Consider the following 18,034-nt stretch of genomic DNA (forward strand, 5'->3'; position numbering starts at 1 on the left):
TGGCTCACAAAGCCTAAGATGCAGCCCACTCACATGTGCCCACCCTGTCTGGCTCTGATGGCGGTGACCACCTGGTTGAGCACACCAGCCGAGGCGGGAACATGATCTCTGCACAGTCTGTAAAAGTCCCTGCGCTCTCGCACTGACCCTTCAGACACAAGCTCTGGGTGGAGCAGGGGACGGCTGGGGAGATGGGGTTACAGCTGCTGCAGGGGCACAATGACTGCATGGTGTCCTCCGCCCAGGGCGGGAACACCCCCGAAGGTGCAGGTTGGGGGATGATCCTCATCCCCAGAGACAACACTACAACCTGAGAACATGTCATACCTTTTGTCAGGTGAACTGGCAGATCAGGCTGAGCTGCCGTGGGGCTGAGTCCCTGTCCACGTGCTGAGAACGAAAACTCACGTGAACTCGGCCACCCTGAACTCCACTGTCCCCAGCCCCACCAGGCCCTCCAGTACACACGGAGCAGCAGTTTCCCCTGATACAAACCCATGGGCTGATTCTGGGCCATGTCGCACAAGGCGATCTGGGCTTCACCCAACCAGTGTGATGGTGACCCAAGTCGTGTTGCAATAAATCCTGAAGTGACCTATGTCCCTCAGGTTCACCTGTCCGTACATGGGAGAAGTGGCTTCTCTGTGGCAGGCCGCCCTTGGCCTGTGATTATTGGCAATGGCACCAAAGACTGGCAGGTCTCGGGGGGTGGTCCTGGGTGGCAGCCTGTGCAAATGACACACCTGGTCCCGAGTCACCACTGCCGAGTCCAGGGCCCCAAGCAGGGCTGGACTTAATGCTACATGTCAGCCTCATCCTGTGGCTCACAGGCCTTGATGAGATGCTCTGTGAGCTGCTCCGCAGCCCCAGCCTGTCAGTCAGGTTCACCAGAGGGGTGGGCGGAGCGGTGATCTCCCCTGCACATTCTTTCCACCCGTGCCAAGAAACCAAGGGCCCTGACCACTCTACCCTGGCTGTTTCTCCAGGCTGGGCTGGCAGAGAAAACCCAGGGAGGAGGTGATGTGGGCGGAGCAGGCTCGCTCACACGTACCCGTTGCTCAGCACCCGTGGGGCCCTCTGCCCTGGGACCTGTGGGGCCCACAAGACCACACTGACACGCTGATCCTGGTGAGCAGGCATCTCCACCGTCCTCAGGCCTGTGAGAAGGCACGGGCTCGTGTGTCTGCTCGCAGACCCCCCAGTTTGGGCAGTCCCCGTGGCTGGAGTTTTGAGGACGTCTGGCCAGCAGCAGCCAACAACACACATCCCAGCCTCTGGTGGTGTTCTCTGGACTGAGGTGAGTCTCCTGCAATGCTGAGGGCCGGGCTGGGAATCCCAGTGAGGGCTGCGCATCTGATCCTTGTAACCGAAGCAGCTGGGCTCTGGACGTAGGATGGGCCAGTGACACTGTCCCCGGGCCCGGGCACTGCTGCTGGAGCCAGCTCCTCCCCAGAGGCCCTGCCGGGGGAGTCAGGTGAGGGGGACCGGCCACGCTGCCTGGGGCCCCGCGGACACGAGTGAGCATATCTTGCTGCTGAAGCCAGTCTGAGTACCTGGTGCTTAAGGAAGACGTCCTGGGTAACTTCTTTCAACCCACTCATCTGGCGGGGCTCACGGGGCTTTTCTCATGCCTCTTCCTCGTCCGCAGGACCTGGGGTCTTCCCTCTGTGAACTCAAATGCTACACATGTGCACCTTGATGTGAGGGACACGGGCTTTACTGAAGGTCAAACGTGCCAGCAAATAAACATATACCTCATGTGAATCTGGATGTTCTCTCTCCTAAGAGAGCAATTCTGAATCTTTCACAACATTCTAAATCATCAGTATAAATGATCCCATAATAAGTTAAGGCTGTAGGTTTATTCACATTTATACACATTCATAAAGGTGAGTGGTCTATCCCATGTGAATTTTCTGATGCTGAGTAAGCCTTGAGCTCCTATTAAAAGCTTTGCCACATTCATTACATTTATAAGGTTTCTCTCCAGTGTGAATTCTCTGGTGTATAATTAGATGCGAGCGCCATCTGAATATTTTTTCACATTCATTACATTTATGAAGTTTCTTTACAGTATTAACTTTCTTACGGCTCACGTGGGTAGAAGCTTCCAGAGTATTCCCATACTCGTGGTACCACTGGGCTCGAGTGTGGATCCTCTGGTGCTCGATGAGGTACGAGCTCCGGCTGAAGGCTTTCCCACACTCGCTGCATCCATAGGGCTTCACCCCAGCGTGAATGATCTGGTGCTGGAAAAGGGTGGAGTTCTGACTGAAGGCTTTTCCACATTCACTGCACTTATAGGGCCTCTCCCCCGTGTGCACCCGCTGGTGTATTGTGAGCTGTGTGCTCATACTGAAGGCTTTTCCACATTCGAGGCACTCGTAGGGCTTCTCCCCTTTATGGATCCTCTGATGGTAAATGAGGCTTGAGCTCTGGCTGAAGGCCTTCCCACAGTCACTGCACTCATAGGGCTTCTCTCCAGTGTGAATTCTCTGATGCTGAATTAGGTGTGAGCCCTGGACAAAGCCTTTCCCACATTCTTCACACTTAAATGGTTTTTCTCCAGTGTGAGTTCTCTGGTGGCGAATAAGCCGTGAGCTGCAACCAAAGGCTTTTGAACACTTGTTGCATTTATAAGGTTTCTCTCCAGTATGCGTCAGCTGATGCTGACTAAGGCGGGAGACCCACCGGAAAGCCTTCCCACACTCGTCACACTTAAACGGTTTCTCGGTAGCATGCAACCTCTGATGTGCAACCAGGCTGGGGCTATCCGGGGCTCTTGGGAGCTGAAGTTTCTCCCCAGCGTGCATCCGCTGGTGCTGAGCTAGGGTTGAGCTCTGGCTGAAGGCCTTCCCACACTCCTGGCATGGGTAGGGCCTCTCTCCCGTATGGGTCCTCTGGTGCCTGGCCAGCTGAGACTGCTGGCTGAAGGCCTTCCCGCACTCCCGGCAGCCATAGGGCCTCTCTCCCGTGTGGACCCTCTGATGGTGGATGAGGCTAGAGCTCTGACCAAAGGCTTTTCCACATTCCTCACACCTGTAGGGCTTCTCCCCAGTGTGAATCCTTTGATGCTGAATGAGTTTCGAGCTCAGACGAAAGGCCTTCCCACACTCGGTGCATTTAAATGGCTTCTCTCCAGTATGGATCCTCTGATGCTGAGTAAGCTGTGAGCACAACCTGAAGACCTTCCCACACTCCTCACACTCATACGGCTTCTCGCCATGCAAGGTACTCAGATGTCTCCCCTGTAAGCAATCAGGTAATTTTTTTTGGCACTCCTGGCAGCTGTTAGGTCTCTTCTGTGTATTAATTTCCTGATGCAGAGAGACATCTGAAGTAGATCGGAAACTCCTACCACAGATGTCACATCTTCGCAAGGACCCCTGACTTTGATCACGTCGACAACCCAGGCGGCCACCACTCCCCCGCTCGCCACACCCCTGGGCCTCTTCCTCAGCGAAGGTCTCCCTGGGAGCCACAGTCCCTATATTCAAGCAGTTTTTCTGGAAGAGGGAGGTTGGCTGACTCTCTGAACAGACCTCGGGATCAGAGGTATCTCCAAAGCCAGGACTCTGGGGAAAGTCCTGGGACGGGGTTTTGACCATGACCACATGGGATTCTGATTTTAGACGGTCAATGTCTTCACAGGCCTGCTCACTCTCGGTCCCAATTGTAGAATCTGAAATGAACAGGAAGTAAACTGCTGCTTATCCCCTGTGCTCAGAGGAAGGACAAAGACTGGAGGATGGGGCAGGGGTGCACACCACCCCTGGGACTGAGCCCCCTCCCAGACAGTCTGCGTTGAGCACATGGAAAGACGCTACAAGAAGTCAATGCCTTTGACAGTTCTCAAAATCTGGTTTCATTCATACTTCATTTTATGCACTCATTCAGTTACAGTGTACTTGGCAGAGTGCAAAGAGCTTCCCTCCTACATGGGGGAAAGGTCTTCCCACGTGGAACTAGCATGAGGAAAAATCTACAAAGAAGCAAAGTGAGCTCGATAGGGTGGGAGGTTTAGTGAGAGGCAGGGCTAGGCTGAGAGGTCAGAGGCTCCTGGTTGCAGAGAACGTAGAATGAGGAGGAAAGAGAGACTGAAAACTGTGAATAGAGGGATGTTAGATACCAAGAAAAATGAGGTGCAAGAGCTGCTGAGGGGCACACAGGTGGTGAGCCCAAGAGAACTGGGCCTCCAGCTGTCCACTGGGTGGGGTTCTGAGAAGGACCCCAGGCCTGAACCCTGTGGCATCCAGCTGCCGCCAAGCCACGCCCTCTGACGCACACCTGGCCGCATCCCTTGCTAGTCTGCCCCTCAGCTTCCAGGCGGCCACACCCGCTGGCCATACTGACTCCTCCTTCCCATGGGTTTCTGGAGGGTCCATCTACGCTGCCTGCCCTCCATATGGAGGTTTGGAGTGATGTGGCCACCAGCCAAGGAATACCTGGGGCCCAGAAGCTAGACTAGGCAGGAAGGATCCTCCCCTACAGGTTTCATAGAGGACATGACCCTGCCCATACCTTGATTTTGGACATCTGGCCTCCAGAACTGAGAAACAGTAAATCTCTGCTGTTTTAAGCCTCCAGTTCGTGGTGCTTTGTTACAGCAACCTCAGGACACTAACACAGCCCTAGAGCCTTATCTGAGAGGTTGGGGTCACCCAGGGTCCCAAGAAGTTCCAGAGGGAGCATGGCGGAGGGAGGGGACAGCTGCTCAGAGCCACACTTAGTGCTCCCCTTAGAGCCACATGTGTGTACCTGAGCTCAGTAAGACTACTAGTAAAATTACAGGGGCTTCCCCAGTGGTACAGTGGTTCTGCCAATGCAGGGGACATGGGTTCAAGCCCTGGTCTGGGAAGATCCCACATGCCACGGAGTGACTAAGCCTGTGTGCCACAACTACTGAGCCTGAGCTCTAGAGCCTGCGAGCCACAACTACTGAGCCCAAGTGCCACAACTACTGAGCCCATGTGCCTAGAGCCCGTGCTCCGCAACAAGAGAAGCCACTGCAATGAGAAGCCCATGCACCACGATGAAGAGTAGCCCCTGCTCGCCACAACTAGAGAAAGCCCGCATGCAGCAACAAAGACCCAATGCAGCACCCCCCCCGCCAAAAAAAAATTACAAACTGAGCAAATAGTGGTTCAAAAACAAACCGTTTTTGCCATAATGCGTGGGTGTTTTGTGCCCTCGCTTTTCTGTAGTTCAGTCTCTCCTGAGGCTGCCCCACCACCCGTCTACACTTCCGGACCCACCCCATGGCATTCCCAGGCAGCCCAGCAAGCCCACGTGGGTGGCACCTGGGGTCTGCCTCCAGCCTCCCGCCCGCAGCCCTCTCACCCTGTGCCCGGAAACCTCACCTGCCTGGGAGGTCCTGGCTGCCTCTCTCCCCTCCGCTCCTTGCAGGTCGAGGACCCATGGCTCCTGCCCCTGTTCCAGCCGGGAGATCAGCTCAGGCTTGAAGACCAGGAATCCTGCTGTGGAGGCGGCAGAGGAGGAGATGGCATTGGTGTGGCTGGGAGTGCAGCTCAGCCCTCCCTTGTTCCCAGGAGTGAAGGGCTGGGGGCTACTGGGGCACAGGGGCCCTCTCTGTCCAGGTCTGTCGCCTCCTGAGGCTGGACACAGAGGAACTCCTGGACTCCCAGCCTGTCCCTGTCTCCATCCACACAGGGCCAGGATCCCCAGGGAGCCCTGTCACGCGAATCTGCCTAGTACAGGCCAGCTCTAGCCCAGGGGGAGAGAAGCCAGGCACTGCCAGCACTTCCCTCAGTCCCTCAGTTCCGAGAGCAAGGACACCCCAAGAGATTGACATGGTTAAAAAGCAAGACAAACAACAACAACAAATCAACGAACAAAATGGATTTTAAATCAGAAGGTGTGAGGACTTCCGTGGCGGCCCAGTGGTTAGGACTCTGCGCTGGGCTCCCCTGGTGGCACGGCGGTTGGGAGTCCGCCTGCCGATGCAGGGGACGCGGGCTCGTGCCCCGGTCCAGGAAGATCTCGCATGCCGCGGAGCAACTAAGCCCATGCACCACAACTACTGAGCCTGCGCTCTAGAGCCTGCAAGCCACAACTACTCAGCCCTTGTGCCACAACTACTGAAGCCTGTACGCTTAGAGCCGTGCTCCGTGACAAGAGAAGCCACCACAGTGAGAAGCCCATGCACCTCAACGAAGAGTAGCCCCGTTCACCGCAGCCAGAGAAATCCTGAGTGCAACAAAGACCCAATGCAGCCAGAAATAAAATTAAAATTAAATAATAAATTTATTTTTTAAAAAAGAAACAAGAATGATAAACACAGAAAAGGTAAATATTAAATTCAAGGAGTTGTAAACAAAACAACACAGCAAACACAAATAAATAAAAAGGGAGAAAATAACAAAAGTGGGCAAGATTCAATGAAAGAGCACCCCTTCCCCCCAAAAAAACCCAAAAGCTGGTTCTTCAAAAAGATAAAAACATAGTCTTGTGGCAAAACCAATCACAGGGACTTCCCTGGTGGTCCAGTGGGTAAGACTCTGTGCTCCCAATGCAGGGGGCCTGGGTTCCATCCTTGGAGGGGGAACTAGATCCTACATGCATACCACACCTACGAAGTCCGCATGCTGCAACTAAGAGTCCACATGCCACAACGAAAAGATCCTGTGTGCTGCAACAAAGACCCAGTGCAGCCAACATAACTAAATATTTTTTTAAAAAAATAACAGTCAACACAGTGAAAAGATGCTGCCAAAAAATAAAACAAACAAGGGAAACAAACACAAACATAATAGAGATTAAAAATAAAGAGTATTACGAACAAATACACGCTGAAAAAATTGAAAATCTGAATGAGTAGATCTATCTGTACAAAAACTAGAAATGACAAAATTGGCACAGGGGAAAATCCGTAAGCTTGATAGACCATGAGGCATTAATAAAACGTAAATTCCAGTCAAAGACCTTCCTTCCCCAAGGGCCCAAGGCCCAGGTGGTTTTACAGGTGAGTTCAACCAAAAACTCGAAGGTTCAATTAATTCCATCTATATAAATTCTTCCAGAAATTAAGAAAGACAGCAAAAGCTTCCCAGCTCATTTTATGAAACTTATATGCAAAAAATGTCAAACTATATAATGACAATTCACCAAAAAAGAAAAAACAAACAAACAAAAAACCATACAAGTCCATTTGGCTTAGGAACAGGGATGCAAAAATCCAAAATACAATACTGACTACCTGAGTCCAAAAGGTTATCATGACTTAAGTAGAGTTTATTCCAAGAATATAAGGAAATATGCCAATGTAACTTATTAGACTAACAGGCTAAGGAAAAAAAAACATATGGACATCTCAATTAATGTAGGAAAAGAATTTGAAATATCCACCTGCCAATGCAGTGAACACGGGTTCTATCCCTGCTCTGGGAAGATCCTACATGCCGCGGGGCAACTAAGCCGGTGCACCACAACTACTGAGTGTGCACTCTAGAGCCTGTGAGCCACAACTACCGAAGCCCGCGCGCCTGGAGCCTGTGCTCCGCAACAATAGAAGCCACTACAATGAGAAGCCTGCACACTGCAACAAAGAGTACCCCCGCTCGCCGCAACTAGAGAAAGCCTGTGCACGGCAACGCAGCCAAAAACAAAAAACAAAACACCGAAACTCTTCAGCCAGCTTCTGTCCTTAGTTACATACATTCCCTTTAAAATCAGAACAAAACAAGCATGCCCACAGCACTCCTAACAGCACGGGCGCTCTGGCCATTGCTAAAGATCAGGACACATGGGGGCCAGGAGGGAAAACACCAAGCTTTCACTTGCAGGCCCCTCCTTAGAACATGATACCAGAACTAGCAGGGAGTCCAATGAAGTGGCCAAATACAAGGTCTATCCTCCAAAATCAAGAGCATTTCTCTATAGCAGCAATAATAAGCTAGAAATATAACATAACAATGATACATTCACAAAACAACCTAAACTGAAGATCAAACACCAGACCACTGTGGAGGAAATGCCCACACTCTAATAACGTCTGCAGAGATAAGTAAGTAAATGGAGACACAATGCACGGTCTTGGGTGGGAACAGTTAACAGAAAGGTGCCAGTTCTCCTCACACTATCTACAAATTCAAACCACTCCCCTATAAAAATTCCAGTGCAATTTTCAAGGAACTCAAACTTATTCTAAACTTCCACGAAAGAACTACTCTGTTAGCCGTAAGTAAGTGAAATTTTAAAAAGAATAAAGAGTGAGAGCTGCCCCACCAGGTATTAACATGCCACAAGCCAAAGCAATCAAAAGTAATACTAATAACAGAACAACCTAACAAAAAGCAGAGAGCTGCCCCTAACAGACCAGAGCTCAGAAACACACCATCATACATATGAAAAAGGCAGCTCTACAAATCAACGGGAAAGGATGGATTGTTTAGTGCTGGGGAAACAGCTCAGTGTGTGGACAAAGATAAAAAAGGATTCTCGGGGCTTCCCTGGTGGCGCAGTGGTTAAGAATCCACCTGCCAGTGCAGGGGACACGGGTTCAAGCCCTGGTCCAGGAAGATCCCACATGCCGTGGAGCAACTAAGCCCCTGCACCACAGCTACTGAGCTTGCGCTCTGGAGCCCGTGACTCACAACTACTGAGCCCGCATGCCACAACTACTGAAGCCCACACGCCTAGAGCCCATGCTCCGCAACAAGAGAAGCCACCACAATGAGAAGCCCGCACACAGCAACGAAGACTGAATACAACCAAAAATAAATAAAATAAAACAATAAATAAATAAATATATATAACAGAGGCCTGGCTAGGTGGGTGCTGACCGATGACGCAGCGGCTAAGGGTGTCCAGATGAAGCCTCACCTAGTCCCGCCACACTGCTGTGGTTCTCGAGCATCACCTCCTTGTAGAGGGCCCTCTGGCCAGGGTCCAGACACTGCCATTCCTCCCGTGAGAAGTGCACAGCCACATCACCAAACGTCACAGCCTCCTGAAAGGACACACACCAGTCCCCCAGGGACCCCTGGGTGTCTCAGGCACATGGACCACAAGGTTGGGTGAGACAGTCACCAGACCCCTTTGGCTCTAAAATCAAGTGGAGGAGAGAATTCCCTGGAGGTCCTATGGTTAGGACTCTGCACTTCCACTGCAGGGGGCATAGGTTAGATCCCTGGTCAGGGAACTAAGATCCTGCAAGCCACGCAGTGTGGCCAAAACAGTAATAATAATAAAAGAAAAGAAAATCAAGGGGAGGGACAGTATGGAGAAGGGGGAGGGACCCAGACTACGGTGATATACAACCTTCCCCAGAGAGCCTCAGGCAGGGCCCGGTCTGGGCAGGTGTTTGCTCACTACCTTGGCAATGGGCATGCCGGAGACCGGCAAGGGTCACAGTGTGGAGCCAAGGGAGGGTCTAGGTCCAGGCCCAGTGGGCAGGGAGGGTGCCCAAAGGAGGAGGAAGGGGCCCTCCCAGGACGAGGGAGGGAACGGGGGAAGTCAGACTCCTACCATGCGCCTGCGTGGGTGGGGATCCGCGTGTCCCGGCCCAGAGACCTGCTGGAAGTAACGAAAAGGTCAGAGATCAGTATCCTGGAGGCCCCAACCCCTGACTTCCAGGCTAACCGAGGGGCGTGGTACTACGTTCCCCCATCCTTTACCTCCAACCCCAGGTGTTCTCTGGCAGGGACTTGGGGCGGGGCCAAAGTCGCCATGGCACCTGAGTACCTGCCCCCCGAAGCTCCATTCATCTTTCAGAGTGTGTAGTATGTATGAATCACTCCACAAACATGTAATGGGTGGTTGCCACGGGTGCCAGGTGCTCAACCAAGCAATGGGGATACAGTAGTGAACAGTACACACAGACTTTGCGTTCACGGAGCAGTCTACTGGAGAAGAGAGTTAAGTGACCACAAAAACAAATGCAAAATTACAGCTGTGATAATAGCACCGAAGCACAAGAAACTCTGAAAGCACTTAAACGAGGAAATTCTGACTTAGTCTGATGGGTCACTTCCCCTAGGTGCTAACTTGGCTAAGGTAATGGAGGTGGGGAGGGCACCGCAGGCAGCAGGAACAACGTGTGCAAAAGGCATGAGGCAGGAAAAACCGGGGCTGAATGAGCCTGTGGGGCCGCAAGAGGAAGCATGATGCGACTGGAGGCTCGAATAGACAGGAACCGGAAGGACGGACTGCAGGGACAAGAGGAGTGGGCACAGGACCCCACCCCAACCCCAGTATATAAACTTGGCCCCTCCCCAGGCATCTCTCTGGGAGGTCAGAATGAGAAGCGGGCTTCCTAGGGGAGCTTCTGGCTCTCAAATCGGCTTGAGGGCCGAAGCCCCAGGCCGTGAGGGCAGCAAGGCTAAGGCAGCAGTGACCACTGTCAGGTGGGTCCCCACCTGGGCCCGGCCAGTGCTGTATCCTGGGTCCCCTGTAGAGAATCGCAGGCCCTGAGCGGCAACCAGAATTCAGAGAAAATACATATCTTACTCCCCCAAGGTACAGCCCTTTTTGCCACCCTCACTAAGTCTAGGCCTTCGACGGACAGTGAGGGAGGGATAAAGAGGGCCCTAGAGGGAGATGATTATGCAGGTAGGATAAGCAAGGATGCCCCTGGAGCAGGCCTAGAACCGGCGGGAAGGTTACGAGGCTGCCGCGAGGCCGGATCTGCGGGACTCCCCCTCCCGCCTCCCACCTCTGCCGGGAAAGACGGCCGAGGCTCGACCACCACCCCGCCAGGCGCCCACGGGCTCTAGAGAGCCGCCCGCGCCATCCGCGCTTCCCCGCGGAGAGGCCGGGGAGCGCGGGGCCTGCAGAGTCGGAGGCGGGAGGACGCTGGGGCTGGTAGGCGGCCTCTCCGCCCGAGGGCGAAGAGCACGTGCAGCGCCCCGACACTAATCCGCGCGTGTTGCATCGACTCACCCTCCCCGGGGCCGCTCGAGGACCCACCCGCGGGACGACGCCGGAAATGGGCCTCGGCCGCCCGCAGCCGCTCTGCCCCGCAGCCTTCCGGCCGTTCTGGGCGGTTCGGAGGCTCGGCCAACTCGGTGGTTCCCAGCCGGCCCCCGCCCCCGCCTCGGAGCCGGCGAACGGGCGGGGCCAGATCGCTGGGGAAAGGATGGAGCCCGGAGAGGGCGGGGCGGAGTCCGGTAAAGGGCGGGGTCACAGTACGGGGAGGGCGGAGCCGGGGCCCAGGAAAGGCGTGGGTCTGGGCCCGGTGTCTCTTGGCCTGGGGTCGGGGAGCGGACCCGGGCGAAGCGGGCGGAGAGCCTGAAGTTCGCCTGGGGACGATCCCGCGCACCTCCGGTCACCAGTCCGAGAGCGCTGGTCCCCGCACCGGTTCTATGTGCTGGTTTTTCCATAGCAGAACGCACCCGCTGGGCACGTTCGAGGCCCCAGGACTACGGAAACACCCCCACCCAGGCCGTGTCCGGGGTGGAGGGGGTACGTGGTGCGGGGCAACGGCCTGCTGGGGGCGCAGAAGAGCCGTGTGCAAAGAGCAGGTGTTCTGCACCTGGTGGGGCAGATGGTTCAGGCGGAGGTCACCGCAGTGCGGCGGGGCACCGACAGCTCAGAGATGAGGCTGGGAGGGCCCCAGAAAGGGTGAGGTCCACCAGGAGAAGGAGAGGCCCAGGGGAGGGTTGTCACCCGGGACTCCGGGCTGGGGTCCCTGGGTGCATCGCGGGGTTCGGGGCAGCAGGACAGCCCAGGACCTGCCGAGAGACCGGATGGGGTGGGACCCCAGGCGAAGGGCGGCGCGCCCCGAGGTCAGGTCAAGGCTTCTCCTCGCTGCGCCCCACCCATCCCCAACTTCGTGTGGCCCCCGGAGCCACCTGTTCCGGGTGTTCTCCCAGATCCACGCTGTCCTGTGTGTAGGGGCGGGCACCCCAACTTCTTTGGAACTCAGCAGGAGCCTCCCCCGGTCCCTGCAGCCCTGGGGAGGACACTGTCTGCGTCTTCGGAGGCCTCAGCTTTGTGCGGCCCCGGTCCCTGGAGCTCTTCACACTGGACAGCCCTGGAGAGGGAAGGGCGGGGGAAGGGTGCGCAGAGCTTTTCGCGGGGAGGGCCCTGACACCCGACTTGTCGATGATCCAAATCCCGGGGTCCCAGGCAAAGCCACTGTGAAATTGGTGCAAACCAAAGTAAGGAAATGGTCAGAATCAGCTCCCGGACCGACTCCTAGGGGAGGTGGAAGGGAAAAGCAAGTACGCTCGGAGGAACTAGCTCCTCTCCCTGGGCCCCTGTGCGGCATGGTCCCGGCGCTCCCACCCCACACCTCCCAGCTCGAACTCAACTCTCCCGTCCCCACATCCTCCCTGCTCACGCTCAGAGAGCATCTGTGCAAAGTATGAATAAACGAAGGAATGGAGAATGGGAAAGGGCTGGGAATATGCCTGCTTCCTAACCTTAATCGCCAGCCAAGCGCTCAGGTACCCTGAGCTCACTGGTGGTCCTGATCTACTTACTGGGAGACTTCCTGCTGGAGGGTCTTCACACTGCTCCATCTAGAGGAGGGGCTGGCAAACCTGGGCCCTAGCCTGGCCCCCTCAAGGTAAGGATGACCCAGGGAGCAAGAGGGGGAGCCAGGGCTGATGCTTGGGTCTGTGGACCCTGAGGACAGAGCCATCTCAGCCACCACGAAAGCCTGGCCCAGAGTGTCCACCCAGCAGACATCTGGGCAGTGTGGGAGGTGCAGGTACCAGGGCACTGAGGGTGCTGCCTGGGAGTGGGGTGAAGGAGACTGCTTCTATCCACTGCAGGCCATTCCAGGGCCTCCGTGGCTGAGTCCCATCATCCTGAGCAAACAGACTATTAACAGTAAGGGGCATGGGGAACTTCCCTGGTTGTCCAGTGGCTAAGACTCCGTGCTCCCGATGCAGGGGGCCGGGGTTCGATCCCTGGTCAGGGAACTAGATCCCGCATGCCGCAACTAAAAAAAGAGTTCACGAGCAGCTAAGACCCGGAGCAGCCTAAATAAATAAATAATAAATATTTAGGGACTTCCCTGGTGGCGCAGTGGTTAAAACTCCGCCTGCCAATGCAGGGGACACGGGTTCGAGCCCTGGTCCGGGAAGATCCCACATGCCGCGGAGCAACTAAGCCCGTGCGCCACAACCGCTGAGTCTGCGCTCTATAGAGACCACGAGCCACAACTACTGAGCCGGTGTGCCACAACTGCTGAAGCCCGCACGTCTAAAGCCTGTGCTCCGCAACAAGAGAAGCCACCGCAATGAGAAGCCCGCGCACTGCAACGAAGAGTAGCCTCCACTCGCCGCAACTAGAGAAAGCCTGTGCGCAGCAACGAAGACCCAATGCAGCCAATAAATAAATTTTAAAAGATTATTTAAAAAATAATAAATATTTTTTTAAAATGTCAGGGGCCTGCATGGTTCCCCAAATGGTCACAGTGCCCTTTCTCTGGGCCAACCCAGATTACTTTCCAGCTATTTCCAGCCTGCGATTGGGATTCCAAGCTGTAAGTGTTCCCAGGGGAAAAGCCCAGTTTAAAAATTATTTTTGGGAATTCCCTGGCAGTCCAGTGCTTAGGATTCCACGTTTTCACAGCCATGGGTGCAGGCTCAATCCCTGGTCAGGGAATTATGATCCCGCAAGCTGTGCGGCCAAAAGAAAAATTATTTTCAAAGAGCTGTGTTTCCAAGGCCAGTCTGGGCCATCTACTAGATTTTCTGTAGTCTAGTAGATGGCCCAGAGCAATAACACTTTCAATGAACCGGAACAGACAGAGCCCCTGAAGGCCATCACCATCCCTGAGCACTCAGGAACCTCATGGTGTGCTAAAATGTACCTCGGGTTTCTTTTAATCGGGGATGGTAAGACATGCAGACTCGGAAGTGAAGGAAGACATTTATACTCACGGGTCTCTGGAATGGGAGGCAGGGCACACCACATGGGGCCACACAGGGAAGCACTAGGTTGGTGAGGAGGCAAAAGAGGGGAGGGAAGGTGTGGCCCAGAGCCTTCACTGGGGTTCCGCAGGAAAGAATGGGCAAGGCAGAGCAGGCACGCTGAGTAAGCTGAGAATCACGTGTTTGAATAATTTCAGCAGGCTGCAGGTTATCAGGTTATGGTTGGTCTCTAGTTGTCCCATACCTGGCGCTGGGGTGATGTAGGGCAGGGAAACATTGGTGTGGGGTGTGAGTCTCATGAAGGAGACAGCTGGGAGTGTGGGCTCTGGATTGGTTGGTTTGTACCAAAGCCTCGCTCTAAGGTTCCTTTGCTGCCTCCAGGATCGCCTTCTGGATTTAGCCTCGCTTGACTCAAAAGCTGGCAGGAGGAACCAGGAGACCCCAAGCCCTGAACAGAAGCAGAAGCTCCCTGAATCCCCCAGGGAAATGTTACCTGAGGAGGTCAGGGGCTTGGGGTCCTGAGAGCAAAATGAACGAGGTGCCGGAGGGGGCCTGAGGAGGTGGGCAGCAGGGGCTGCAGGTGACAGGCCTGTGCCCAGCACAGAGAGGCCTTGGCACCACCTGCTCCTGTCTGCCTCCTGCCCTGTACTCAACTTTTTTCCCACTTGGACCGGAGTCCCTTGAAGGCAGGGTTTGTGGTGTTTCCATCTTGCCTCTCTCAGGGCCGCCCCCCCCCAAACTCCATCCTAGGGACCCCACAGCCCACAAGTCCAAGCACTGTCCCCACCTCCATCCCACTCTTCCTCTGCCCTTCTGGTCTTCCAGGCCTATCCCGAGCTGACCCCAGAGCCCGTCACCCTGCCCCAGGGCGGCCCCGGTGCCCCTCAGCTCCTGGCCCTGCTGTACGCTGTGCAGCCTCCGGATGAGCTATCTCTGCCAAGAGTCGGCTGTCTCTCCGGGCGCCTCGTGCTCCCCTGTGGCTTCAGCATGTGGCCACATGGACCCTTCCTTCCCTCTCCTGTCACCTTCTCCTGATGTCTCTCTGGCCTCCACCCCTGCAAAACCCACCTGCCCGCACTGGTGCAAACACACCACCCCAGAGCCCTGAGTGCAAGCCCCTCTGCTCCCTGAGACCCCTGCTCTCACTCTCTCCCTACCTCGCTGGCTCTCCCTCCTCAGGCGTCACCTGCACACCCACTGCCCTGGTCACTAAGTTCTCCCTGTCCGCGCCTACTGACAGGTCTCACTCAGGGGATCCACCGCCTCTTCCGCTAATTCCAGGGATCCTCTCTGGAAGGACCCCTCCCACTTCTCCAGAAGCCCCCTGCCCGAAAGATGTGCCCTACTGGAGGCTCCCTTTCTGGTAGGCTTGCCCGCCCACTCGACGGCCCCGCGGCGGGAGAGCAGCATCCCCGCCAGACCACCGGAGCCTCTGTGCACTGCGGGACCAACCACCTCAGTTCGCCTGCGCTGAGGCCCCGGCGCGAGGGAGGGGCCACTGGCGCCCGCGAGAGGACTACAAGTCCCGGCGTGCCTTGCGGTGGCGGCCGCCGCTCCTGGCCGGAAGGTTAAGGGCTCTCGGCCCCGCCCCGGAAGATAAGGCGGCTCTCAAGGGCCGCGTCTCCTCTTTCGGCAGTGCCCGGCAGCAGGTAGGACGTGTTGGTGCCGCCTGGTGCCATCCGGTGCCATCAGGCGCCATGCGGCGCCCTAGGGCCCGTGAGGGACCCCAGCCGGCTCTGCAGAAGGCGCCAGGTCGCACGGCTGGGGAGGGGGGCGCGAAGGGTGCCGAGACCTGGAGGGAGGAGCCGGGGGAGCGGGAGCCCTGAAGTCGGGGTGGTGGGGGTGCCATGGCCGCTGACCATGAGCCGCCCCCAGACCGCCGCGATGGGTCGCGTGATCCGTGGGCAGAGGAAGGGCGCCGGCTCCGTGTTCCGCGCGCATGTGAAGCACCGAAAGGGCGCCGCGCGTCTGCGCGCAGTGGACTTCGCCGAGCGACACGGCTACATCAAGGGCATCGTGAAGGTTCGGGGCGCGGGCTGGGGCGGGTGGGGGCGTGGGGCGCCCGGCGGGACCCACGCCACTCAAGCCGCCTCGGCCCGCAGGACATCATCCACGACCCGGGCCGCGGCGCGCCCCTTGCCAAGGTGGTCTTCCGGGATCCGTACCGTTTTAAGAAGCGGACGGAGTTGTTCATCGCCGCCGAGGGCATCCACACTGGCCAGTTCGTGTACTGCGGCAAGAAGGGTGAGTGTCGCGCCTAGATGGAAGGTCGCGGTGGGGAGGAACCTGCGGTTCCTTGAGGTTTACGCCTTGGGTCGGGGGAGGAACACTGAGGCAGCAGACCTGCTTGGCCACGCATACTCGGTGGGTGCCTGGAGAGCTGTAGGAGGAGGCTGGCTGTGGAGTGCTGCGCTGGCTTTGTTTTTGGCAAGCAGTGGTTAGGACACCACCTTACGCTGTTGACTGCCGGCTGCTGCTGCTTCCCCTCGCAGCCCAGCTCAACATCGGCAATGTGCTCCCGGTGGGCACCATGCCCGAGGGCACCATCGTGTGTTGTCTGGAGGAGAAACCTGGTGACCGGGGCAAGCTGGCTAGGGCCTCTGGGAACTATGCGACTGTCATCTCCCACAACCCTGAGACAAAGAAGACCAGAGTGAAGCTGCCCTCGGGCTCTAAGAAGGTCATCTCTTCCGCCAACAGGGCTGTGGTCGGTGAGTGGAAGGTGACAGTTGAATGCTGTGGGTCTCCTGTGGACAGCCAGCAGCTAGATAGGGACCTGGAACCCCGCTGCCTGCTTCACTGAAGTGTGGGCTGTGTAAGCTTGAGCACAGCTCTAAAGCGGGCATAGCAGTTCCTATTTAACTGCTGGTTGGGTATTGAATGAGACCGAACCCGCTGAGACTCTTAAGGCAGACTTGTCTGCGCTTGGGGATAACCTGGAGTTATGTGATCCCTGCTCATTAACATCCTACCAAGATATGTGTGATTTCCTTAAAGGCACCCAGGAAAAAAGCACATGAACCCAAGTTTGTTTACTTTGGTTTTTGTCAACATCTTTGAATCCATGTGGCAAAGCCAGTCTTGCATGGGGGAGGCTCTTGAGGATGTGCTCACAGGATAAACAAAACAATGGCAGAGAAGTGGCAGGCTGGGTCAGCTGTCCTGTTTGGGGTGGGGAGGTGCTTGCAGGAGTGCAGTGTCAGACCCTGCAAAGGGGACGACTTCCTGGAGAACCGTGGATCAAGGCAGGCATTGCAGACGATGTGAATAAAGCCCTGGCTTAACGACCCTGCAGCGCCTGAAGAAACTTGTCGGCTGATAGGCTGCAAGGGGACTTGGTGCTTGGTCATGGTTTCGAGGCATTTCTGAGGTTCCTGGGAACGTGTGATGCTGTATGACACACGGGGGTGGGACACTGGCACGGACCGAGCAGGGGATGCTCTGCCTGATGGGAAGGTCCCCCAGTGCTGGGCAGGGTGTGATACATCTCCCTGAGGTCCCTGGTCTCCAACAGGTGTGGTGGCTGGAGGTGGCCGCATTGACAAGCCCATTCTGAAGGCCGGCCGTGCCTACCACAAGTATAAGGCAAAGAGGAATTGTTGGCCACGCGTGCGGGGTGTGGCCATGAATGTAAGTAGCCCAGAAATGGACAGTGGTGGGGGTATTCAGTGTACTGGGGCTGTGAGATGGGGTGGACAGGCTCCTTCCTGTAGTGTTCCCTCTTCTCTGTGGTGGGGGATCTGTACTGTGAGGCTCTCGGTGATGGTTTGTAAGCACAGGCTGGTTGATTATACCCTTCCCCAAGCGCTCCTAAGGCAGGTCGGGGCCACACCCAACACCACTTCCCTCTTCCCGCAGCCTGTGGAGCATCCCTTCGGAGGTGGCAACCACCAGCACATCGGCAAACCCTCTACCATCCGCAGAGATGCCCCTGCTGGCCGGAAAGTGGGTCTCATTGCTGCCCGCCGGACTGGGCGTCTCCGGGGAACCAAGACTGTGCAGGAGAAAGAGAATTAGGGCTGGGGGCTCAATAAAGTTTGTCTTTTTCACAGCTGAGCTGCGCTTTTCCATGGTTTCAGAGGGAAGGGTCCCTGCTGGGAGGAGTGCCCTGGTGTTCCACATAGGGAGGAAGGAGGAAGATGAAGTAGTTGCACTAGTGAACAGTGGAAGCTTTGGACAGAGAAGGTGGG

At 56.0% G+C, this 18,034-nt stretch overlaps 2 protein-coding genes across 4 annotated transcripts; one reads left to right on the forward strand and one right to left on the reverse strand.

The window, feature by feature from the left end:
• Nucleotides 1-864: 864 nt before the first annotated feature.
• ZNF7 (zinc finger protein 7) lies at nt 865-10,906 on the reverse strand. The gene is made up of 5 exons (XM_082858329.1): nt 10,900-10,906; nt 9,487-9,534; nt 8,842-8,968; nt 5,361-5,477; nt 865-3,682 (listed from the first exon to the last, which is right to left on the reverse strand). The coding sequence occupies exons 2-5, from the start codon at nt 9,487-9,489 to the stop codon at nt 1,899-1,901; spliced, it is 2,031 nt and encodes a 676-aa protein (XP_082714455.1). The 5' UTR covers nt 9,490-9,534; nt 10,900-10,906; the 3' UTR covers nt 865-1,898.
• A 4,533-nt stretch (nt 10,907-15,439) lies between these two features.
• RPL8 (ribosomal protein L8) lies at nt 15,440-17,900 on the forward strand. 3 transcript variants are annotated; one of them, XM_082858427.1, is made up of 6 exons: nt 15,440-15,493; nt 15,720-15,866; nt 15,947-16,088; nt 16,337-16,555; nt 17,359-17,474; nt 17,703-17,900. In XM_082858427.1, the coding sequence occupies exons 2-6, from the start codon at nt 15,729-15,731 to the stop codon at nt 17,859-17,861; spliced, it is 774 nt and encodes a 257-aa protein (XP_082714553.1). In that variant the 5' UTR covers nt 15,440-15,493; nt 15,720-15,728; the 3' UTR covers nt 17,862-17,900. The 3 variants fall into 3 exon arrangements, with proteins under 3 accessions (XP_082714553.1, XP_082714554.1, XP_082714552.1); XM_082858428.1 differs by lacking the exon at nt 15,440-15,493 and adding an exon at nt 15,576-15,596; XM_082858426.1 differs by lacking the exon at nt 15,440-15,493 and having other exon boundaries at nt 15,676-15,866.
• The last annotated feature ends 134 nt before the right edge of the window (nt 17,901-18,034 follow it).

The sequence above is a fragment of the Leucopleurus acutus genome (genome assembly GCF_964270905.1).
Source record: "Leucopleurus acutus genome assembly, chromosome: 17".
NCBI classification, from domain to species: domain Eukaryota; kingdom Metazoa; phylum Chordata; class Mammalia; order Artiodactyla; family Delphinidae; genus Leucopleurus; species Leucopleurus acutus.